The following is a 25,484-nucleotide window of genomic DNA, read 5'->3' as shown; positions in this document are numbered from 1 at the left end:
TCTAAAACTCGATCGTATTATCTAAGTATTTTTGCAGTTTTGAGAACTCGTCGAGTGATTTTTTTTCCAAACAATATTCCACATTGCTTGAAAATGATTATTAAGAAAAATTAGCGTAAATGAATACTTGCCACAACTAAACCAAAGTTTAAGTTTTATTAAATACTTAATAATCAATTACTGCGATTTAACGCATAATAATTAAGAAAAAATCATCTACACTCCTTTATTAAAGCTGTAGTATCAATGAACAAGTGTACGCTCCAAAAAATTTAGTCTTATTTGAGCAATAAAAAAGTTACTATCATAGTTTGTTTGTTTAGTAAGTTTTCCTTCAAAAATGCTATAAATTACAATTTTTAACAACAGTTGTTATTGTTGGTAAAGTAAATTTTATTTAAAAATTTGTTTCTGTTCTGAATTAGTCACTTCCTGAGCATCGTCAACACCGGTCGCATGCATCTTACACCCATCTATATCTGATACCAGAGTTTTCTACGGCACGATCCGGAATGAGTGCAGCAAATCAAGGAATGCCATCCGAAATTGATCATTCAGTAAGGTATACAAGCATGGATTCCATATCGTTGAACTGTGAACAGTAAAATCAAAGTTTGAAATGTATGCCTAATATGAATATATGAACTATTAATGAGGAAATTAACAGGAAGTAAAAGATACCTCATTGAAATGCAATGTGTTATAATACCAATCAAATATTCTTGCTGACTGATGAAATTTGGTAACCAGTGGTAATCTCTAAGGAAATTAAAGACAACAGCTGGCATCCAACAGCAAACAAACACGCCAACCATTGCAATTAACATACGATTCGTACGTAAACGTCGTTTTAGTACTTGTTGTCGGTAAAACGTTTGTTTCTTGAATAAGGTTGTCTAAAATTAAAAATAGTTATTAAAAATTGATAAACCGAGAAAAAATAGAACAAGACTGCAAATTACATGAAGGTTAAGTATGATAGTTTTGTTTGAAAACTAGAACTCTTTCATCATTAAAATATTTTCTCAGCTTTCTTTCTACTTCTTACAAGACATTTAGTTGGTTATTGATGAAATTTTTTGTCTTAAACATGACGGCTTCTGAAATGTGATAAAATTTGTCTTTTATTTCACTCATCCAAAGATGTTTCTGCCCAGTCCTTCAAAAGTGGTCACTTATAAGAGGAATTGACCGTAAATTTAACTGAAACGAAAATTAAACTAACTTTAGTAAGTTTTAATGAAATCATTGTATAGCAAAAGAAAATTATAGTAAGTGGTGCAACGAATTGAAAAATGAATACAACCGTTCCTGAAACTTTTAAAATTTTTGCTTGGTATTTGCAACTTTACTTTGAACAGACGCTAAAATTATCAGCAGCATTGGCTTTTGAACCTGTTACAAGTAAATTTTGAAAATTGCTAAATGAATTATTGTTCTTACTGCGATTGTGCTGTCATTGTCCTCTGTCTTTGGCGAACAAATAATTAGAAAGTTAGATTGAGAGAGCAGAGCAAACAGCTTAGTAAATTATTTGCAAGATGCTACTGAAGTTTCTACAGTTCAGGCATTGATAACTTATCCCTTATGGTATGAAATGTTGTGAAAAGTCTTGAAGTTTCCCCTGCCAATAATTGCCAAAAGTATAATAATAAACCATAAATACTGCGGCCCATGTTATCAGAGCTCCAATCTTCGGTGCAAAATTGGCCACAAAAATTCTCGTATTTGATAAATCTTTGCTTAATGAACATAGGCAACGATATCGCTGTTGCCAAAGCAAAATCCAGACCAATTATTTTTATTGCTTGCCGTTTTTGAATTGGTCTACAAAATGTCATAATACTCGTAAATGCAAGAAATAAAACATTATGAAGTTTTTCAAGATACAAATTGCTCTCTTGTCTTATAAGACATTCGAATTATCATATATCATTTCTCTTTCATCTTTTCATGTCATTTTTTTGTCAATTTTAAAACCTTTCTTTTATGCTTTTCTTCTTTCTGACTTTAAAAATTCTTGCTTCGAGCTTCATCTCTTCTATCAACATAACTCTTCCTTACACCTTTGCTAGCTTCTTTTCATTTGAAAATATTAGTTTTTATCTGAAATTATGGTGCGACCACTGGCATTTATTATAAAACTATTTCCTTAGCACCTTACAGACAGTTAGAAATGAAAACAACCTATTTAGAAGAAAATAAGAAGTAGATGCAATTGTTAGAATTTCAAGAAGCAGAAACTTTCAAGCCTGTTAGGTTTAATATAAGACCAAAACCCGACAAATCTTGCTAAAAAAACTTTTGAAAAAATCTTTGAAGCTTGTTTTCGTGGTGATGGCAAAATAGAGATTGTATCATTTATTCAGTCTAGGAGACTTTGCTTGCTAACAGTTAAAAAAAGGAAATTAACAGATAGTTATAAGTGACCTTCTGAGCTTTGTTGAGTAACAATAATTTAGTGATTTTGAATCCTTCTTCTACTATTTGCTTTTGCAGTTTTTAAAAATTTTTAAGAACTCTCTCCAAAAAGAAGAAAAAATTATTTCATTTGACTCCAAAAAAATATTTTTTTTTATACATATATTTTTTTTTTATACAAAAAATATTTCAAAAAATATTTTTCTACCAAGTGGGAAATAAGAATTATACATATGTTAAAGCATTCAGATCTTAGTGCTCTCCATTTCATTTTTGATAAGAATTAATGTGTTATTCGTTTCGAAATTTATTCAAGATAACAATATACGAAAATTTCTTGAATTGCCAATTTGTGGTAATACAAAGGATTTGTTTTTTTCAGCAAATGAGAAGAAAGGATTGGAAAGAGAATGCAAAAATTCAATTTTCTTATTTTCTTTAATGAAATTAATTAGGTAGTGGTAGGGCAATTAAATTAGCAATGTCTAATTTGAAACAAACAAAAAGTTTAACTGTTTATTATCACTTATGATAAAGAATAGCTTTGGAGGAAAAATCAGAAATATCGAGGAAAAGACAGATAAAAGCTTTGAATTGTTGCTGAAGAAGTTAAAGCAATAAAAAGATTTCATTTAAAAGCTATAAATGATATTTCTTGAGATAATGGAAGTAGAGCAGTAATATTGCTTTGAATCGAGAATAAATTAGTTAAGCTAGTGGTTATTTCTTTTCCGGTTCTCTCAGAGGAAAAAGCGACATACATTGTTAAAAGAAGTGTATGAATTGACTTTGCAATTTAATTAAATTGAATTCAGCAAAAGAATTCGTGATAGGATCGCCTCTATGGTTATAACTAAATGTTTTTATTTCCATTTTTAAAAATTTAAGCACCAAACGAATAAAAGTGAAACATTTAATAAGGTATCATAATAAGTAGAAAATTGTTCGAGTTTCGTTAATATTCTCATTTTTATAAAGTTACTGCAAAATTGCTTACCTTTTTGTAGGAAAAATAATTAAAATATAACGATCAATAGCTATAGCAGTGAGAGTTAATGAAGAAAAGCATAAACTTGCACCCTGAAAGCATCGGAATTTATCGTAGAAAAGATTTTGGAATGAACAAAGTCTCATATCAATTATTGCTCTTTATTTAATAACTGAATTCAAATTTCGTCCAAGAATGATTTGAATTTCATGACAGAAAAAGACAAGTATATAAATAATCGAATGGACGTAAAGAATCGAAACTGACTTGTATTAAAGGTATGAAGTAACAAAGCAATTCACCAAAAATCCATATTTTGCTAAAGGCTGTAATTGGTGTTACTGTTCCGGAAACAATCGAAATGATTATATCTGTCACTGATAGGCTGATAATAAACAGATTACGAACTGACTGTAGTGATTTGTGTCGTATCAATGATAATATAACTAATGTATTACCAAGAACACCAAATCTGGAAACTGCTAGATTATGAATTTATATGTTGAAAAAGTACACTGGAAGAAATCAAAAAATGAACTACTTCGTAAAACACTGTTGTTGTCAATAACTTTTGCATGATCTTGCTAATAAGAATGATCAGAGATTCGTTATTGGTATTTTCAATTTTTAAAAATTATATTTTAACAGGAAGGAATCCTTCGCTATTTCAGCTATTATACTGTTATTTCATTTTAATTCTCGACTTGAGCTTTGAAGTAAGGAAACATGGAACAATATGAAAATTGAAAACTTTCCACAATTTTTGTAAGAATTGTATGACTTAAAAATAAAATTTAAACTTAAAATGCTCCACTGAATTTTTTTTTTTTAAAAACTAACATGATAATAAGTCCGTAGATGGCAAAAAAAAAGATCATTGTTGGTAATAAAGACGTTAAGTCGGAATGATTCATCCAAAGATATTCGTTGATATCAACACACGGAGTTTGGGTAGCACTTTTATTGCTGATAATGAAACTACTATTAGCGGACATTCCGAACAAGAATTCCGCTTCTATTGCTCATCCAACAAAATAGTTTCTTTCACTGCTTATTATTGTATCCGACAGCTTAAAATTTACTTCTTCTTGAAATAAATTTCAGAATATCGCCTCGAAAAAAGGTTCGCGATATAATGTAAAGAATCTTATTTAGGGATTAGTAGTGGATATGCGAATTTGACTGGGACTTAAATCATAGAAGATTTCAGAATATTCTTTTGGAAGAGAGACGTGTCATCATCGATTGGTCACTTCTTCGCGGAACAGCGTAAGTAATTTCTGACTACTGTGGATATTTTCAGTCGAATGATATATGTGATAGAATGTATTTATTTAACTTTACAACTGAACTGGCTAGCCTTAGCCAACGCTATTGAATAGCGATAGAAAAAAAGAGAAAAAACGGATATCATGAATTTTTCCCTTGTCTACTACGAGAGACTGTCGTTTAGATATGCGTGGAAAAGCTTAAGACAAGAATTAAGCATCAGTTCCTAGGCGCTTAAAAAGTTAAAAAAAGTTTTAACACTTTTAATATTAATTAAGGGCTGAAGATTCCACTGCTCGAATATTGAAGCATAAATTGTAAAGGACTTCTAGGAGACTTTCTGAATCTTTTTTCTAATCGGAGAAAACGTTTTTCTCCATTCAGTGACCTAAACTACTGGGAATTCCTCATGTACAGAATATAATCCATAGATTCTAACCGTTATAATCATTGAATATTTGACGAATTAGGTATTATCGCATCAACTATCACTTCTGCAAATAAAAAAATCATTTAGACTGCACAAAAAGCAGTTTAAATGAATTTTCACTTCGGTAAATAGATGTATGAATCGATACACATTCTAAAAGCAGTAGTATAGGTTTGCGAAGGAGAAAAGATGAAGAGATAGCGAAGTTGGTTGGTTTTGCGATTTCAGTACAAAACAAAAATAAACTTTGATTGTTGCATGTGATGCGAACTATGTATTAAAAATCCTAAAGCATTGGGACAACTTTTGCAAAGACTGAATTTATTTGCAAAATCCTTCTCGGATGATAGTATCTCCTCTTCAACAGTGCAGTATTGTCATATATCTGTTGCAACCTTGAAATAACTGGTGAACAATCATAAGCATTAAATGAAGTATAAGTAGTGATTGCAAACGATAAAAAATATATTTTAATAAAAGTCAATAATACATCCTTTGTTTTGGAATGATCTTCTACTTATTATTTACCTGGCCAGTGTAACACCTACAAATGAATTCTTATTAACTCTTTACATAATTCTAAAGTTGTTTTTTCGAAACTAAATTGTTTAACTACAACATTTGTTGTTATAAATTACATTTGAAATGACTGCTATTAATATTGCAGTTTTTCACTCTTATGAGAATCTCAAACAAATCTCAATATACTAATTCTTCAAATTTTAATATAACTTCAAATTCGCCAGCAGCAAATTGAAACCATTTGAGAAGGCAAGATTGTTTTACACTTCATCACCTACTCAATTTTTTTCTTTTTACAAATACAATAGTTAGTAAACGGAGAATCCGGATATCCCTCTCAGAAAATGGGAACAGACTAACAGGCATTTATTTAAAAGTTGAAAGCAAGAAATGAGAACAGAATACAGCTGAATTAAACAGAGACTTGCGATGACGTGGAAATTCGGGAAATTAAAAATTTATCTTGAAATCGTCAGCTATTTTACTTACCATCTTTTGAATGTTTTTCATCTTCCACTAATTCAGTAAAGGCTTCATTAGCTGAAAACATTTGACAACAGGAATTATATGTAAAGTGAGCAAAGAATATTTTAAGCGAAAAACTGATTTTATTTTATTTTAAATTTCATACTGCTTTAAATGTAACAGCCAATCGAACAATCAGCAAACATGAAAGATGATAAAACATAAAAAATAGATAATTGTTAAATAGAGAAAAAATGAGGAAGAATTGAATTTAGTAAAATTCCTATATTGAAAGGAAGAGAAGTTCTACTTTGATTATGTTAACAGTTTATCTTTGTTTACTTTGTTGTTCTCAGGTGATTACCGAAGTCACGCCTAGCAGTTTCAACAAAAGGCGCAGTGCATACCCAAAGACGGCTGATTTTTCTTCCTATTCCTCAAATTTCATAGGAAAAATAATTTTACAATTTAAATTTCTATTGCAACCCCAATATTTCTAATATCCTAATTTTCCGAAATGATGGTGCTGAATCGTTTTCCAATCTGTTTTTTAAATTTGTTTTACTTGTCTCACATATTTTTCCAAAACCTTATTAAGATTATTGAAATATCCTTTAGAAATAGCTCTATGACACATAAATGCAACACTGCCATTTGGATAAATACATTGGAATTGAAGTTTTCGAGATTTAGATGTTTTAAATTTTGTCAATTTTCTTACATTTTCAAAAAGTAATAAAGCAGCAATTGTCATCGTTGTTAATTTTTTGTTTAAAAATAGTATTGATTATTACTACTAATTACAGTCTGTGCGCTAATAATTACAGTTATCGAAAAAAAATTACTGCCGTGGTTGATCAAGATTGAAAGACTGTTTTACAATATAAGATTCCTTTAGAAAACAGGAATGACAACCTTAAGAAATACTTCTGACATAATTAGGAAGCGGAAATCCAAAAATCCTATTTCACCATTCAGTTTGAAGACGAAGAAACTTATCACTACTGTTATCACCACCACAGTTTAAACATGAAATAAGCTACAATCAATAGAAAAGTACTAGAAATGAGTTTTGGAAATAAATCTAGTAAATTCTAAAAGGAACGAGAAAGCGCCTTCAATGAGGCGTAAATTTAACAAATTCTAAAAGCAATGCAGAGAACGCTTTCATTTCCAGCCCGTTTTTAATAGCCGTAGAGTAATTAATAAACTTACATTTTTTTTTTTTTTTTTTTACAAAATACATTACAAAAAAGTTTTAAAATTACAATTTTCACAATGTTAAATTTACAATGTTTTGCAGTCATAGCTAACTTATGGGTCTAAAAAGCTTAGAATTATTTCTCTGTTAAGGTTGTGATCATGACATAAATCATTACCTATGGACATCTGTTGTGACAGCTCTGAAGACTCTTCCGTGGCGTCATCTCAATTGAAAATAAATTAATGAGTTCTTTGTTAAATTCTTATACTGCAATAAGCGGTGATGACCTCGTAGTTTACCTAAAGTCCGATATATCTTGCTTTGAAAATTTCCTCGAAATGATAACTAAAGATTTGAAAAAATATTGAAAAATCGAAATATGAGTTTTAGTCTTAATTTTTAGTTTTATGAGATCGAAATATGAATGATCTGACATAAGGCGCAATTCATTGTGCTATGTCCGAAGCGCAAATAAAAGAATAAATAGGACAAAAGAAGATGTACTGCTCATTTTCGAGTGTATTTGCAGAAATTAATGAGAGGATTAGTTAAAACATATGAAAAAATCCAAAAAAAAAAAAAAAATCATTTTTATTATTTGAGTTTCGCTTCATCTTGCGCGCTTCGCTTATTGCTTTTTGAAAGTGTCAAAAGCCCAATTTCTAATCATTTGTTAAAGATTATATGCTTGATTAGCATTCATGTGAATTCCTATTTGAAAAGCTTTAAAAAGAAAGAATTGGCTTCAGAAACAGCAAACTCCAAAGTAAAATTGCAAAGATAGAGCAATGTGCTACCTTTGAGATATTTTGTTTCTCGGTCATTTCCAAATGTGAAGCCGTTCTTTCTATCTTTTTAACAAAAGAGGTGGATTAATTCAAATCTTGCTAACTTGTGCGAGTGGAAAGGAAATAAGTCAATAAACTGGTAGAAAATGGAAAGAAGATGAATTGAGCCTGATTTTGCTTTTTAAAGTGAGACAGATTATCACTTACAGAGTCGTGAAAAAAACAGATGTACGACCATAAAAGATAAATGGTATTGTTATGTATAGGACAAGTGCACCCAATGATTATTGTCACTTTAAAATTCCCGTAAGTTTTGCTAATCTTTTGGGAAGAAAAATAAAATTCCATGGTCTTTCATCTCAAAATTTGAAAAAAAAAATCTATGGAATTATGGTCTAACCTAAAAGTGCAGTATTTATGGATAGTTAGTAATGCTGGATCCTAATTTTGCTTTAATGAAATTAAAATTAAATTATACTAGTGGAAATGGTAAGAAAAATAATGTAATAGTTTGCTGAATTAGATTTGCTATTAAAGAAAATGGCATTAGGGAAGTAACAAACATTTAATAAATAAGGAAACATGTCAGAGTATGACTTTTGACATGATTAATCTGTATCACTCATCACTTTATATTTGTGATAACTAATTTATTCATTTCCAGTTCGATCATTCATTTCTATCACCAGTGCACTACAACATTTGGAGTTTTGAGATGATGATATTATTGTGAAATCAGTAAAAATATGCATTGCAAACTGGTCCTCTTCTCATCATTTTATTGTTTTATTATAACTAGCTTAATTAATATATTGTATATTAAATTTGATTAATCATCTACTCACCAGCTTTATGCCTTTCTCAAAACTTTCTCCCAGAACAACTTTTCCACAAAAGATACGTAGTTTTTTTACAACAATGATTTTCAAGTAGTTTCATCTTTTTTTTTTTTTACTTCATTTAAAAAATGAAATTCGAATTAGTGATAGATGAATAAGTCTAGATATCCTTACACGATTCTAATATAACGAAAAAACTTCCATGTAATTTTTCTTTTTTATGTTGTTTTTTCTGAATTGAAAACTAAGAATTATTGTTTAACTTCATTATCTTATAACTTACTGTTACAACTCATTTCTTTTCGTAATGAAAAAAGACACTAAACTACTTTATTTCTTATTTGGAGGGATTCAAACAATATACTTCATTCAGTTTGTCTTCAGCAAATTGATATGTTCTCAGGTTAGATCGTTTGCTGCTACAGAACAGTTAACAGTAAAAAGAGGATGATGCCTTATTGTTTGAAATACGAACAAAGTGACATTATCTGTTCGCATAAGATTTCCCCAACAGTGCAGTATCAGCACAAAATCTCGCAAAAGTTTGTCTTATATGCAAGTTAAGACAAAGATATACTTTTACTTCAAAAATAGATCATTGAATTAAGCATTTCAGATCAAAATACGAAATAAGCGGAATCTTTTTAAACTAACAAACAGTGCGTCTATACTGTCAAAAGTCATCTACATAAGACGAGGAACGGCAATGCTGTATTTGTGTTTCAGTTTTAATATGTGTAATCCAAATCAAATAGTAAAGTTGAAGAGCCAGTAAACATGATATCTATTTACCAAGTTTGATAAAAATATCATAAAGAAAGATATAATTAATAAACCATATGCCACAGATAATTCAAAAAGAACAAAAAGTTTTTTTTTTTGTTAATGATTCAACTAAACTAAAAATTGTTCATGATTTTCTTTGCAGTAAGGATTATTAGGTGCTTTTTTTTGTTACTGATTAGTTCTGCGGACGAAAATGGCAGAGAAACAAAACATTTCGTTTTAATGAATAATGACATTAAATTCCTAACATTCAAGATTCATGCCTTAAAAGTTAAAGGTGATGAAATTGAATCAACTGCTCACCAGAAACAGTTTTCTGAGCTGATTGCTTTGAAATGCGTTACTGTTAAAATAGTGCAATTAAATTTCGTCACATCATACTTTTAGAATGCCTTGCAATATTAAATATTCACTGATCATTGGGCTTTCAAACTTTAAAACTGGCATAACTATTGATAGTCAATTTAGAACTTTCATCTTTATCACAGATAAAAAAAAGATGAGATAAAGGACTAGGGAAGCCATTTTTTTGAGCATATACAAACATTTATTTGCTGATAGACGAAACATGTACTGCACTGATATTATAAAGTATATTATATGGTAGATAATACTACTGTGAGATTTATAAATTATTCAATGAATAATAGTAATCGCTAAAATCTTGTTTTATTTCTAGTAATATTTAAAAAATAATTAAATTAATTGTGTTATTAAAGAGAAAATTTTTTTTTTTTTTTTACGCCTGTGGTTATTTCTGTGCTGGTTTGATGACATTAAAACAGTCATTATGAATAAGCCATTTCCCGTTTACTTTCTTCCAAATTTGCAAGTAGGCACCCGATTCTGGTCCACGTGTACCATTTAGATGGTAACTTCCACGTTCAAAAGCCCAGTCACCAGCACCATTTACTTCTTCTGTTATTATCTGGAAATTTTAAGAAAAGAGTGAAACTGGAAAACTATGGGGCTTAGGAAACGTTATTCTGAAATTTTGCAGTCTTAAAATTCCGTTAACTTTTAAGGATTTGCTATTCCTATGTATGTGCTTCCACATTTTATTTTGTTAACAGAACAAAATCACTTTCTCTTTTACATTATCATTTTTCGAATTTCTTATATGCTTTAAATGAAATTCGATTGATTCCAGATTGGAAAACTCATGAATCTATTTGAAAAATGCATTAAATAATTCACCTGGCAACTTTTAACACCTTCCGACATATCCTGCTTGTAATACAATTCAATTCCTGAAATTCAAAATAAACGTTATTCTAACAAAACTTGGTCACATATTTTTTCTCAATGATACCCCAACATTATTAACTTTTACAACTTCTGCAAAAATGTTCGAAGACGCTTCAACGAAAAGTCTATTAGTCTCTCCGTGATTCCATTGCAAAAGTAGAAAGAACGATTCCACAGCCACAAATCAAATTTTCTGTCAACAAGTAACTTTATTAAATGTAAAATCTTCGGAGTCAGTCGAAATTCTTTCTCAAATGTTTTCACTTCCATATATTTGAAATTCGACTCTTCCGGATCGATTTAAATAAAGTACCTGCTCGTCCCTTAACGGGATCAATGCCATTGGGCATGAAGTAGCCCTCCGGGTCGTACAATGCAGCAGCACCTGCTGCATCACCTGAATTGAATGCTTTCATGAATTCCGCCTGACGTGACTTGATTTCTTGGAATAGGACTGCAATTTAAGTAGCGTTTTGAATAATGTGATGATTTAAAAAAGAGAAAGTTGTCCCATATAATTTATAATAATGATTGATAGGCTCGTGCAAATAGTAGCCATGACTCCAGTCTTGACTGTATGCTATTCTGTTGCATGGAAAACAAATTGCATTCTCTAAAAAACTTCATGATCTTAAATTTTTATTCTATTTAATTGTTAATGCTTAAAGATATAAGAGGTATTTACACAGCAAAAACCAAAAATGTTATGTATCAGTAGGAAATGTTACAGTTTATTTTGATTGAGTTTAATTTCCCATTTTAATTAATTGTTCACTGATTCATTCGTATCAAAATTTAGTAGGAAGGGCAGTCTTGGTAAGAAATGCTAATGTAATAAAAAAGTGTACTGCTTAAATACTTGAAATCTTAGGTAATTTCAAAATGTCTAAGGGATATGATGAGGGAAGGGAAGTAATATGGTGTTTAATGATATCTGCTTTAAATTGAAACTAATGTTTCAGATATTTTCTAACCTGATAGTTAAAAAAATGGGTAAAAGTGCCATAATAAAAATGCCATAAGAAGCAAACAGAAAACTCCATTACCCGGGTTCAGATTGTTGAGAATGATAGAACTGAGCGGTATATCACGAAAGAAGTTCATTGTAAATAAAAGGAAAACTAATCAAAATTAAATTACTACATACCACTCATATCAATCAATGATGCTGATGATTGTAGGAATGCTTCAGGAATTCTCCAAAAGGAAACGAAGTGGATGACAATTAAGGGAGCAAAGCTAGAGGTTTATTTGAAGTGGTTTGCTTTTGACAGCTTTTCTTCACTTCTTCAGAGATGATTGCTTATATAGCAGAATACGAAATAAGAAATAGGATGAAATTAAGCTTTGCGCTGCAGAAAATGGGGCGGAAGCTAAGCAGTCCTGACGGCAATAGTAGGGGTATAACTCATTCTTCGAAGCTTAACTAGAAGGAAAAGCTTGGTTTAGTTCTATTTATGAGGGAAATTTTTGAGAAATAATTATACTTGCAGCTGCACTTAAAAAGAAAATTGTTCATGTATTCATATGTTTGTCCAAGTTCATTATCACAAGATTTGGTCCTTGGGCCACATCAACAAAAAAAAAAGGTAATATATCATTTTGTCCAACCTCGTTTTCTTCTCGTGTTGTATTCGCCTATAAATGAGTATTGCTTAGCCTTCAATAAATTTTCTCGGCTTTCCTTTCTCAACTTCTTAGCATTCAGTAACACGTACAATCCTACTTTAGAAAAAAGAACTGAAGAATTTTATACAGCAAAATTTTAAAGATTTCAGCTATAACTTCTTCGTAAGCTTACAAAAGAAGCAATTGATTCTTATAACTAATGCTTTGAAAAAGAAGGAACTTCTACAAAAATGAATTCTTTCATCTACTCTAGATTTAAGGGTTGATAAAAAAAACCATAACAAATACATTTTCTTCATCAATATCATTTATTGGAATAAAGAGTCTCATACTGGCTCGATCCAAAAACGTGAAAAAAAATGCTTAATTGCGAACAATCCGACACATAGCAAATTGTAGACATATAATATCAAATCAAATGAATTAAAAGAAGAAATGCTCGGTTAATATGATAAAATTAGCCTTTCTCAGAATAGCACGTTGGTAAGACATTTTGCCTTATTAATATGCTGTTTGTAAATAAGAAAACAAAAACAAAAATACGTTACAAGCTACTAAATAAACATTGACGACACAGTGACTAATAAATAACATACAAATTTAGTTCCGTTGTAAACAAAATGAAGTGAACAGAAAAAAAAAAAACATAGATGTAATGTCGCCATAGGTTTTAACAGCCAGAATATATTTCAATGTCTTTTTGGCAAGCGACAAAAGAAGGTCAGTTTTAAAAAATTCTTATTAGATGTACATTGCTAAACTAGTTTAAAAAAACTAAGCAAATCCTAGTCCATAATTAAAATGAATTGGGAAATTAATTATGTTGTCTTAATTTTATTGCTGGTCTATTATGTATACTGAATAAGCGAAAAGTTAGTTCGATGATCAAAATGATCAAAAATAACCAAAATGGCACTGCTAGCCAGAACACTTGGATCATACCAAATTTTAATCGAATATAGAGCAGTACTTCGAAAATAATTTTGAAGACCAGTAATGCTGAAAAAAAAATGTGTTCTTATAAGAATATTCCATGGTTTTTTTTTTCTATGTACTTTAAAACAAATTCTTATCTCGATTTTAAAAATCTTGGTAAATAATTAAGACAAAATAGGCCATAATCTTGAAGCTATAAGTTATTACATGAAACAATCGCACAATACATTTTTTGCTGATTTAGAAAACTTCGCAAAGCTGCAAATCTTTTTTGAAAATTGTAAAATTACCAAATACGACAGCAGAAGCTCGTTTTTCCAGAGGATAAATGTATGTTGTCATCTGATACGGTGCATTCATATCGTATTGTCTTCGTCCTATACCACAAATCTGGTAGTGGCGCATTATTCTGACCACTGCAGCAGACAAAAAGAGGATGTCAAAAAATCCTAAAATCACAAAAAATATCGAGGGCTCGCCATCCAGACCACCATCCTGAAAAATTCTAATTCACTTTAAAACAGAATCCTGAATAACTCTCTAAAATTATTTAAATGTAGTGAAATAATGAATAACTAACTAAATAAACAACTAGAAAGACAAGAGCAAGCAAAAGCAACAGCCATACGAACAGCGCTTTGTGTCCCGTACCCATATAGCCCTTCGATGAGCACAGATCCATAAAAACCTATATCCGAATATAACACATTAAATTCTGAAAAAATGAAAAATAGATTATCCAGAAAATCACGGGTAACCTAGTAATTTTATTTTATATTCCTAATGAAATAGTACGAATAATAAAAGAAGTCAATACACACCAAAATTATTCTGTAATGCATCAAAGTTATTTTTTTTTTTTCAAAACAATTCCTCCGGTATGAATTCTTAAATTCATTTCTGCAATAGAATACAAATATTTAGAATGAACGTGCATTACATATATTTAACAAGGTTATCCAAAAAACTGCACAATGTAAATTTCTTTGATTTCATCGAACTGATAGCGTGACAATTGTGTTGTTGCAAAGAAATTAAAATTCAAGGAACTCCGAATGACCTCTAATTTATATTACACTCCTGAGACTGATAAAGCAGCAACAATTTCTGCACAGCATACTACCAAATTTTAGGAATTCTTTGCTACTAATTTAAACATATAATATTTATTAAGACTGCAAAAAACGAACAGAACTTAGAAGCCTGCAACTATTAATCTTTAAAATTACCATTTGACTCACATCTCAAGATTTGGTAATCCCTTAAGGCTTATATAATATCTAGAATCGCCTTCAACTTTCGCACAATAATCTAGTACAACTGTCGTTAAATTATGCTTTGAATCATCGCTCAAATTTCCTATCTTCTACCATGTAGGCAGTTAATCGTTTTTCAGTAACTGCGGCATATATGTAAGGAAAAAGAAAAAATGAATAGGTAAAAAATGGCGAATACGAGTTAGAGAACAGAATTACTTGTCCCCTGTTTTTTTTTTTTTTTTTTTTTTTTTTTTATTTCGCAATAAGCAGGAAATTTGAAAATGAAACATACGACATTAAGAAAAATTCCGAATAAAATTAAAACATGAAGATGGTTCTTCATGCATCCAATCAGCATATTTCTGAATAAAAAAGTGACAATCAGAAACTGACAAGTATAAAATTCCTTTAAAAAAAAGGAAAAATTAATGCACAACTATATATAAGTTTTGAATCAAAATGCTAACAATAAGTTGGTACGAAAAGAAATTAAATATCAGTTCTGAATGTAATTTTTTTCTTCACTTCAAGAAGAAGTGATTTCGTCATTTCAAATAAAAACTATAGTTCAAACTTTTCAAATAAATATTAAATTTGAAGATCAAAAGGCTCTAAAATTTGCAATAAAAATGACTACTTTATGACCTGAAAAAAAAAAAAAAAACCCTGCTCTCTTTATTAAACACATTTCGAAAAATTGAAAATCATTAGTAAGATTCTTAAGACCTCAAATTAAGGATTCACTTCAATTGTATTATTTTTCCGATAAATATTGTTTTTAGTAAAGTTATCCCGAGAAGATCTGGAATTCTCTAATTGCCCTAATAGCTGTAACTTCCAATTTTCTAATAAACTGAGAATTCCACTGAGTCACGGACTTCATTTGCCTCAAATAAATCTTCAGCCATAATCTTTATTTACACTTCGCTGAGGTGCTCCACTAGAAATCATCATCAATGTTTCCAACAAAGCATTCGAACATTACCGCCATTCGTATGTTCAATGCATATGTCAGCTATCTTACGAAGAACCTCCATCTTCATTTTTTTTATATTCAAAATAGAATTCATCAACATTAAAAAACCATTCTATTTGAACAAAGAAAAACTTTTCCAAATTTCTCTTACAGCAAATTTTCCATGAAGCAAGAAAAAGCTTAAACGAATTACCAGATTTACTGTCTAATTAATAAACTCTTTGATGTGAATCAAAGAAATTTTCACGCAGAGTATTATCAAATGCATCGGAATGTACCAAAGACACATAGAAAGATCAGAGGGCAAAGATCGTGAATCTAAAAGTGGATTCATTGATCGTCCCGAAAACATTCCAATTTGGGTCTGTAAAAAAGAATTTGAAATTGAACTTATAAAAAAAATTGAATTTATGAAAATAAACTGAAATGAAAAAAAATGAAGACAAACAAATAAAACGGTAATGTCTTCTTGTAATTTTCAGTTAATGTAATAAAAACAAAAAAAAAAAGTCAAATTTAAGATCACCAAATATCTTGTTATTTGCGTGGTCAGCAAATTTTATCAAAGCGGTTTGAGTTATTCGACATGCAAAATGCACTTCAATTAACGTATCGTTCAAACTAGCTAAAAAAAAGAGACATGAATACTTAATTTTAATTCGAATCAAATTGTTTGATTAAGTGATACATGATCTCGATACTATCTTTATCTGCACAAACTATGGAGCGCTCAAACTTTGTATTGTGTCTTGAATATAGGGTTGCTTTTAAAGTTGAAAATTCAATAACAAAAACAGTTGTATTGCAACCGTATATTCAAGATACAATTGTATCGTAGTGTAAGAGACAAAATTTGCTCAGCATATCAAAAAAAAAAAAAATTAACAGGCAGAAGTGAATCAATAACTGCAATTCCAAGCGCAACAATTTAAGCATATCCATCTAAAAGATCTGATGGGCTCTGAAGTTTCTAAAAAAAATAAAATCGAAGTTTCTAAAAAATTATTTCACTTTCTTATTCCTTCATCACTTCGAAAAAAATTTGTTGACTTACTTCCCCACAGAATGGTATTTCATGAATCTAAACATTTTAAAGACAAACAAAATAAAAGCGAGAATCTACATTTTGGAGTAAATATTTTGTTTTTATTCAAAGTCAAAAAAGAATTTATGTTCGATATTTGAAGACAATGAAGACACAATTTATTGGAAATTTTCCTCCACATGACTACAGCACAGTGACAATGAGAAGGTTCTAAATACTGATTTCAAATAATATTCAAATAAAACAAAATTATCCACATTCAAAAAAAAAAAAAAAAGAACATACATGATCTTCCGAAGATCGGCTACAGTAAGCCACCGTTATACCTTTTTGTCATCACTTGTAGTAGATTAGGAGTGTAAAAATTTCATACCAATTTGCTTCAAATCTTTCCCTAATGAGCTGAAAAAATTGAGAAATGCACAGTGCATAAGTAACAAATCTCAAAAAATGTTAATTTCACAATTACTCAAGCCTAGAGTAATGAGATCTCAAAATCCTGTTCTGAGAGCATGATGAGCCAATACTGACACTTTTTTCTCACATAATTTCTTCCCATCTTTTTGTCAAAAATATGAACAACTGAAAGACGAGGAGTTCAACCAACTGAGCTCCACAAAAGATCCTCTGCAAATCTATTAGTCTTAAAATATAATTTTAAAAATAACCTAGAATCACTGATTAAAAACTATCGCTGTTACTACCAATTTCAACTTGAGTTCACAATCATTTCAATTTTCTAGCACAAATTCTCATCACTCTAATTTTACCTTTTCATATTCATCGATGCATCAATTATAGCAATAATGGCTGGAAGTTTAAGAACTGACTGTTGAGAGAAGTGTGAGCTCAAAAATCCAGAACCCATCGCAGAAAATTTATATCCAAAAGATTCGATGCTATAAAAAATGAACAAGAAATGCGTTCAATGCTTTTGTTTTAATTAAGCGATAGATGACTTACTACATAATTATGAGCAGAAAAAATTTACAGTCCGAGCTTCTAATTTTTTATCTTTGAAGAAAACTAAGCATTAATATTCGATTTTCCTGAACTGGAGATATAGAGAACAGAGCTGCAGCAACATGATAATTTTCCTCCGTTTAACTCAAATACTACAGTTCTACTCTAAACGACCGAGAGATGATTAGTGTTCACCTTACAATATCATCAAATGAATATTACAAGTGTACAAAATAATTTGCGATGTGCCCGACTTCTGTACAAAGGATAATCATTTACCTAAAGGATAGCTCGAATACACCACTAGCTTTGCAAAAGCCACACAGATTGTCAAATCCATACCGAAATCCTAACACTTCTTTAAATTTGTCTACACTAGATTTCTTGTCCTGATTAACAGAAAAAGATATCGAATAATATGCATGTGAACTCATCAGAAGGCTTTCGTATGTTTTACATACAAAGCTAACATTTGATTTTGCACATTCTACAACAGTAAATAAGAAACATCGACGATTGTTTCTATATTTTTGCACCGAATATAGCTTGTGAAAAAAAAAAAAATAAAAGGAATCATAAAAAATGATCAAAAATAATAGACATATAAAAACTAACATTTGGCTTCCCATCGTTTTTTTTTTTTTCGCTTTTACGCTGACGTATCTTAACAAATTTGTCACTAACTGATGAAGATACTTCACTATCACTGGTACTGAATCATAGTTTATCCGGTCCAGTTGGTGCATAACGGCCCGCACGGAAAAGTAGTGTGTAGTGTTCATATACTAATATAGCGGTAATTTGTTGAAATACTAATGCATTAAATCGATTGAAATGCTCAACAAACTGAAAATATAGATAAATAAGAGATTACCAAAAATTGATTTGAGAATCCTAGCTTTCAAACTGAACATGAACATGTTAGCACTTATTATTTACTAATATTACAAACAAGATGATGGGAATGATAACTGCTACATAAAATGTCGAATTTACCGGGAATGATATATAATATTGCTACAAAACGAGGGACTTGTATCTTTACTCACTGTACAATATAAAAAGTACGAAGTATGCACAACCTTTAAGACACATTTGTAAAGTATATGAACTTGATTGTGATAATAAAACTTTATAGAAAAGATATAAAAGTAACAACAAAAAAAAAAAAACTGGCACGTTACAACCAAATCATACATCACTAATTTTCCTATTTAATTTTGGCTTCCTTATCTTCATCCTATGTTACTGAAAACATTGGAAATTTTATAAAATCTAGCAAAGCAAAATATGTTTCTTGAGGCAGAGAAAATGATTTAGTTTACTTCGAAATATTCATTCCTATATACAGATCTGTCTAGTTTCGCGGAAAGTGTCTGCCGAATTCTATCAATCAGCATCTCAAACCAGGAATCGGACAGAATTCGATTCCGCACCAAAAATGTTTTAACTGGCATCATTAGCGCAATACAATCTTTTAGGGCGGCATACTCAAGACATTCTCAGTTCATTCACACCAATAATGGAGATGTCTATCAAATGTGGAAATGCTCACCCGAGTAGTAGCAATATCAGGATTCCACACATAACAATGATGGGCACGTTCCGCGAAAGACTAGTTTCGCGGAACGTGCTCGCCAAGTTACCAAGTTACCGAACGACGACCACAGTCCTCGAATTATGAAGTTTCCCAGTACTAAGAAAATCTTTAGGTATACTAAACAGTGAAATGGAGGTTAAAGACTTGTCAAACAAAAGTTTTGTTTCTATTCACAGTTTTTCTTCTTTTTGACGATTTGAAAACTTCTTAAATCTGATCTTTCAGTACGGCTCTCTTATCGGATGGAGTTAAGATAGCCCATTCTTCGCCTTATGTTCATTCTAATTATGATTACAAAGGAAGTCCATCAGCCAACAATATCAAAACTGATCATAATACATTCAGTGCATCACACTTTCTATTAATGAAATAATGCACGCCACAATTTCGTCTCTCACATGTTAATTAGCTCTGTGAAGAGGCAAATATAGCGTTTATTGAGATATTACGTTTAGAATGAGCTCATTGTACTTTGAAGAAGTATCAAAAGCAGCCACAGAAAATATGCTTGCAAATAGATATTTCAATTTGACAAGGTTGTTCCGCATGAAATTTAGAGTTTAGAAAAAAAATAATAAGAAGAATAAAAATTTAGAAAAGAGGTCTGAAAAAGTATAATAAAATGAACTTGTAGAAGCACAATCTAAATAAAACATCAAAAAACAGCTAACGATCCCTTTTCATTAAGGAGAAAGGCCTGAGTTTCGGGAATCAAAGATAGTAAGATGATTGAGAGAAGGGACTCCTTTGTTCACCTTTTATCCGCTCAATTACAGGTATTTTAAGTTAACAAAAAGAAATTATTAAGCATATTTCCGTCTACCAATAAATATATGCATTTTACTTTTCGCAGAATTTGCGTTTCCTTTTATGCTTATGATATTAAATGTCATTTTATTTGGATAGTTGAATATTGTAAAAATGAGCCAGATTTTTTAATTTGATTATAAAAAGACCTGTTTTTGCCTCCCTTCTATTAATTAAGAGTATAAAATATTCAAAGAGTGATAAAGATCATTAAGCTACTCAGTAACACGAATGGGAAAAAGATTTTCATTGCTTTAATGAATTTTGAGTTAAATGATTCTTCATTTAGGTCCTCATCCCTGAATGTCACCTTCTTTCAAGCTCCACTTTCTTCTCTCCGTAATTCCATTATGAAGCAAATTGCAGGATGAATTCGACGTAGAGAAAGAAAACAATGAAAGATGAGGGAACAAGAAGCAACGACCAGGACAAAAACATAGTACGAGACAGCTACGATAACACGAAAAATACTCCCTCTCTCAGAGTTGGGAACTTTTATTTACCGCCACCTCAGAAGCAACCTCCTCCACAATCACTGCCATATCCGCCTTTTCTGCATAACATATTTTGCGGTTGGCCGATATCACAGACACATTCAACGTGATTTTTTTCAGTTTAAAATGTTATAATTGGCGGGAGGTACTGGCGCGTTATCAGAATTAGGTTGGTGGTGCTTGTATGGCTATGGTTATTGGTTGTTCGTCATTTGACCAGTCCGAGTATCCTGAGGGAGTGATGACTTCCTCTCCTGGGAGACATGAATTAATAATATATGGAAGCTTTATTGATTCATTGTCAGCATAGTTATTGTGTGTATAAGCTGTAGTGGCGAAAATGACACATAAATCTCTTCCTTAAGGACTGTTCTCCACTGCTCTGTTTCTTTCTCGATAATTCACAAATGCTATACAAATAGTATATTTTCAGAGTACTGCCATCTTGAAATAATGTTGCTCCATCTTCTTATCTCTCTCACTACATTTGAACTACTTTTTTGATTGAAACAAGGCTCCACAAATATTTTGCTGAGTTAGATAAGTTAATTATTCAAAAATATGAGAAGTAAAAAGGGATAGCACTCACTTTACTTATGATAATCCATCTGTATGGACGGATGAACTATTCAAATTTTGATCTGGTATGCTTCACATATTACCATATTAGAGATGTAATTTTCGGATGGAACTCAAGTTTTCCTTTGTTATTATGATTCACTTTAAACTGACTGAACAAGAAGAAAAAATGGTTAAGATCTGATACAATTGAGATGACTAGTTTTGTGAAATGTAGTAAAATATGATGTTAAACGCATTTATAAGTTAGGTTAGTATTCCAGTTTGTAAGAGCTAACTTCAAAATACTATAGTCCTAAGCATGACTTCACACTCGTTAAGGAAAACTTTGAAAAAATCCTTCTATTTTAAATTTCAGTCAAAATCTTGCAATATGAATAATTGGTTAACAAAGTAGAGTGAATAACACCATAAGCAGCCGTAGATTTGCGATTTATTTACCGATTCATATTATAAAAAGAAAATTGGTTCTGCAAAAAGGAAAATCGTTCCAAAGAAGTTATTATTATATATTGTCGTAGCTATTTTATATTATCTTTGATGAAAGTGTGTTGATTTTAGCTGTTATGGAGTATCTGCTGGATTCCCGTGTGTTTAATTATCTCCCATTTACGATATGCCCAAATACGAGGAAGAATATCATATCAATAGTGATGAAAATCGTTACAGTTAACATTTATTCCTTCTATTTCATCACATTTGTGCTACATTTTAATTATGCAAGACTACTGTTTTTTGAAGTTTTCGTTTTAAAAACACTTCTTAAACAATCTGGCATTGCTTTTCGTTAAGATCTGTAGCTATAACAAGACTTGGCTTTTAATATAGAAAATTTAATTCTCTTACATTGTTTTCGTAGGTGATTTGCTGACTATGAAATGTCCATGAAAGATAGTTTCTGTGTATCTTCTAGTTTACATAAATATAGGTACGGGTTCAACTTGTATCATATTCCATATGTGGGTGTTTGTAGTTAATATGAAACTTCGATTAGATTTATTTAGCATAAATATTTTCACTTTCGTTTTTTCTTGCATTTTGAAGACTCGAAAAAAAATTTTAGAATATGTACTTACCTTAAACCTTTGGCTTTTCATAATTTCCAAGATGTTCACAGGCGGCGGATTGGTTATGTAAAACTCGGGAACTACAGCCATTGATAGAAAATCACCCAACGTTGGTTGTATCAGAATTCGTCTATACAGTGCTTTGGTTATTGTCATTCTTCTGTGGTAATATTTTACTGTATAATTCCTTTAAACTCTTCTGGGAACTATGTTTCAAAACATCAGGACTTTTTTTAAACACTTTCATGAATATTAGTTTTTTCTTAGTTTAACGGTTCGGTCGTTTCTTAGGTTCGGCCACTTCTTAGTTACACTTCCACTCCATACTATTCTAGCGTGATGGACAAGTTTCAAAATTTTAAGCTCTACGTTATGGTTCACGTTATGTGTACACATGGGTTGGTGTTTATTTATTGGCCGTCTTTACTGAAAGTATAAAGTTTGCCGATGAAAGTATGAACGTTATGTTCTACAGTCAAACAATGTTAACAGTTATGGGGATGCGCACTCCGCTTTATTTATTATGTGGTATCTACCACACATTGTTTTACACTTCATATATTATAGTGAAAAGGTAATTCATATTTCTTTCGCTAATTCATTTCAATTTCCACTTTCGAATTAATATATTGCTTCTTATATTAAAGGCGGAGTTTGATTACATTGCAATACATGCTGTTTTTTTGTGTTTAATATGCAAGCTTTTGCAGAATTCGTTTGAAGTGGTGGGGTGAAGCTGCAGCAAACGGTATTCTGGTATTCTTGTTGTCGTTGCCCTTACAAATGATGGGTACAAAGTTGCTTTGGTGGCAGTGGTATAATGGTGACCCACGTCTCATAAACACGTATGTACATAAATATGAATGAATATGTGTATATTCCAAATAGCTATCTCCAGTTTTCCATTATATTATCAGAAGCATTTTAAATAGCATTAACAAACTACTGGTCTTTAAGAGAATTGTTCAGATATACATTGCTTGTCACTATTTACTTTTCTAGGTTTTATTCTGTCCCACTAGTTGTGTTGGCATGGTATGCAATACTAGGGACATCATTCAATGCCAGTTTATACTTGTTTCGGAAAGGACTTCTTCGGAAAGAATATGACTGGAAAAGGTTCTAGATCTTTCTTTATTTTTAAATGCTTTTTATGGGTAGTGCTGTTTATCTTTTGACCGTTCGGAAATTTTAATTTTTTCTCTATATAGCTAATCCGTTTCAGTTCTTGTATATGGTAATGATTTAATGATTTTGCACTCACTAGCATCAGTTAAATTAAGGTGGTTAAGTAATTATTTGTAATAGCCTTGTGCGAATTAGATTATTTATGTTATAGATGTAAAACTAGAATTTGCGGAAAGCAAATAGGTTTTCAGATTTGCTACTGAATTCTTTTGTGTATTTGGTGCAGCTTTGTTTGCTATTTGCCTTGCTACATTGCAGTACATAATTTTCTTCCACATTCTGCATGATATTTTTCAGGTAAATTTTTTTAATGAATTTGTTTCTTCTTATTTGAGATATAATTCCTCAAATGCGTAATTACTTTTTTTTCAGATCCATTCCATCTTTCCACTGGCACTTCTGCTTGTTATTTATGCAATTACAGTATTGAAAGCACTGCTTAATTCTAAAAGGGATTATGACTTGCTTGATATAGGTTGGGAATTTACCTTGCACATTACACGGCATTTTAAATAGATAAAAATACTGATTTGAAATAGGTATGTGCATAAATAGGTTGTTATTATATATATGTATATATATATATATATTGCAACAGGAAAAGATCAGTTGATCGAAATTCCATTGGGTGAAAGATGTATTCGTGCACTTGCTGAACTCTCAATTGTGGCAATTCATTTCTTGCTTCATATGTTATTGGCAGTATTTAGTTCCCCTGAGAACATCATTTCAGAAGGTATACATCAGGCGGTCGGTTCGTGTGGTGAAATGGAGCAAATTTTTTCACCTTTTGGTTTGGTAGGATTTCAGTTTACATATCTTTTATCCACTTATAATCTTTTGTAATTAGTCAGCTACAAGAAAAACTGGCTTTGCTGATTTTATTGTATCCCTTATGAATTTCATTCTGAGCGAAATCATAGCGTTTTTGTATGTATGTATGTTGGAGTTTTATGGTTTTCAGCCTTTATACCGCAGAAAATATTTTTGTATAGAAGAACAAAAACAGAAGCTATTCGATCTTCATTGTATTCCCGGCGGACAGTTGTCGGAAATAGTAAGCGGTGAACCATTAGAGTACTATGCAATTTGTGGCACGAATTTCGAGAATCGAGCAGGATATATTACTTTCATATGGTTCATCTTATTGGGCTTAATAACTTGCAAATGAGGAGTTTATGAGTACGAAATTGAGACGTTTTAGATTACTAATGAAATGTAAAAAATAATTATTTAACTAATCAATAAAGAATATTAGATTGAATTTTTTTTCTACTTCATTGCTAAAACATTTTTGTGAAGTTTCAGTTCTATATAATATTTTATTATAGGGTATATTGTGTCATGGTCCTTTTCATAATCTTTTATGTCACACTTCTTTGTGTAGTTGAGGTACTATTTTATCTTTTCTTTTTCCACTCTAAGGGTAGTTTTGAAATTTATTTGCAGTGTCGGTTTGCTTCACTCTAAGATTTCTTGTCATAAAAGCCACTTACTACTACCTTTGCAGATCAATAAACCAAAAGCATGTTCTTGCACCAAAACTATGCAACACAGCGATGATAGGTACGGATTCAAATCATTGAAAAACTTCAGCTTATATGAAAAAAAGTTGAATGATAGATTTTCGCAGCGAGCATTGGATGACACTGAACTTCGGCATCGGTTAACTCCTGTCAGTAAAAAATCACGTCTGCCCATGCCTAATCGTTTAGTGGACTATCCTTCAAAATCGTCAGCATGAGCTGTTTGGACATTCGCTCTGATATTATTGTTCTGTAGATCGAGTTTAATATTGTTGATTTTTCCGGTGTTTTATCAAGAATTTGAAAAACTGATGAACTTATTTTGTTGGAAAAGTGAAAAATTGAATTTTAGTTATGCATAGTTACTATTATGATGTCTCCTTTTGTGTTCGTTTACACAAGCGCATTTTGTAAAAAATGATGCTTTCGAAATCATGTTTTAGCCTAATTTGGCC

The 25,484-nt window shown here is 30.9% G+C and overlaps 5 protein-coding genes across 5 annotated transcripts; 1 reads left to right on the top strand and 4 right to left on the bottom strand.

The window, feature by feature from the left end:
* Positions 1-768: 768 nt before the first annotated feature.
* Positions 769-4,404, bottom strand: Bma-npr-10 (Uncharacterized protein; the record flags this gene model as incomplete). The annotated part of the gene is made up of 5 exons (XM_043075315.1): positions 769-896; positions 1,658-1,827; positions 3,419-3,501; positions 3,677-3,881; positions 4,250-4,404. The coding sequence occupies 5 exons, from the start codon at positions 4,402-4,404 to the stop codon at positions 769-771; spliced, it is 741 nt and encodes a 246-aa protein (XP_042931249.1).
* Positions 4,405-10,463: 6,059 nt separating this feature from the next.
* Bm3232 (Uncharacterized protein) lies at positions 10,464-11,376 on the bottom strand (the record flags this gene model as incomplete). The annotated part of the gene is made up of 3 exons (XM_001898128.1): positions 10,464-10,640; positions 10,910-10,962; positions 11,274-11,376. The coding sequence occupies 3 exons, from the start codon at positions 11,374-11,376 to the stop codon at positions 10,464-10,466; spliced, it is 333 nt and encodes a 110-aa protein (XP_001898163.1).
* A 2,389-nt stretch (positions 11,377-13,765) lies between these two features.
* Positions 13,766-14,207, bottom strand: Bm9925 (Uncharacterized protein; the record flags this gene model as incomplete). Its single annotated transcript, XM_001898127.1, has 2 exons — positions 13,766-14,020; positions 14,106-14,207. 2 exons carry the CDS (start codon positions 14,205-14,207, stop codon positions 13,766-13,768), a joined length of 357 nt encoding a protein of 118 aa, XP_001898162.1.
* A 1,849-nt stretch (positions 14,208-16,056) lies between these two features.
* On the bottom strand, positions 16,057-18,514 carry Bm9926 (Uncharacterized protein; the record flags this gene model as incomplete). Its single annotated transcript, XM_043075314.1, has 5 exons — positions 16,057-16,124; positions 16,287-16,385; positions 17,179-17,207; positions 17,576-17,704; positions 18,384-18,514. 5 exons carry the CDS (start codon positions 18,512-18,514, stop codon positions 16,057-16,059), a joined length of 456 nt encoding a protein of 151 aa, XP_042931248.1.
* Positions 18,515-21,814: 3,300 nt separating this feature from the next.
* Bm18220 (Uncharacterized protein) lies at positions 21,815-25,247 on the top strand (the record flags this gene model as incomplete). Its single annotated transcript, XM_043075313.1, has 11 exons — positions 21,815-21,916; positions 22,366-22,480; positions 22,679-22,889; positions 23,026-23,160; positions 23,318-23,434; positions 23,695-23,800; positions 23,876-23,978; positions 24,102-24,301; positions 24,468-24,640; positions 24,835-24,895; positions 25,014-25,247. 11 exons carry the CDS (start codon positions 21,815-21,817, stop codon positions 25,245-25,247), a joined length of 1,557 nt encoding a protein of 518 aa, XP_042931247.1.
* Positions 25,248-25,484: the final 237 nt, after the last annotated feature.

This window comes from Brugia malayi (genome assembly GCF_000002995.4).
Source record: "Brugia malayi strain FR3 genome assembly, contig: Bm_v4_ChrX_scaffold_001, whole genome shotgun sequence".
Classification (NCBI taxonomy): domain Eukaryota; kingdom Metazoa; phylum Nematoda; class Chromadorea; order Rhabditida; family Onchocercidae; genus Brugia; species Brugia malayi.
This window is presented reverse-complemented; position numbering and strand designations above follow the sequence as displayed.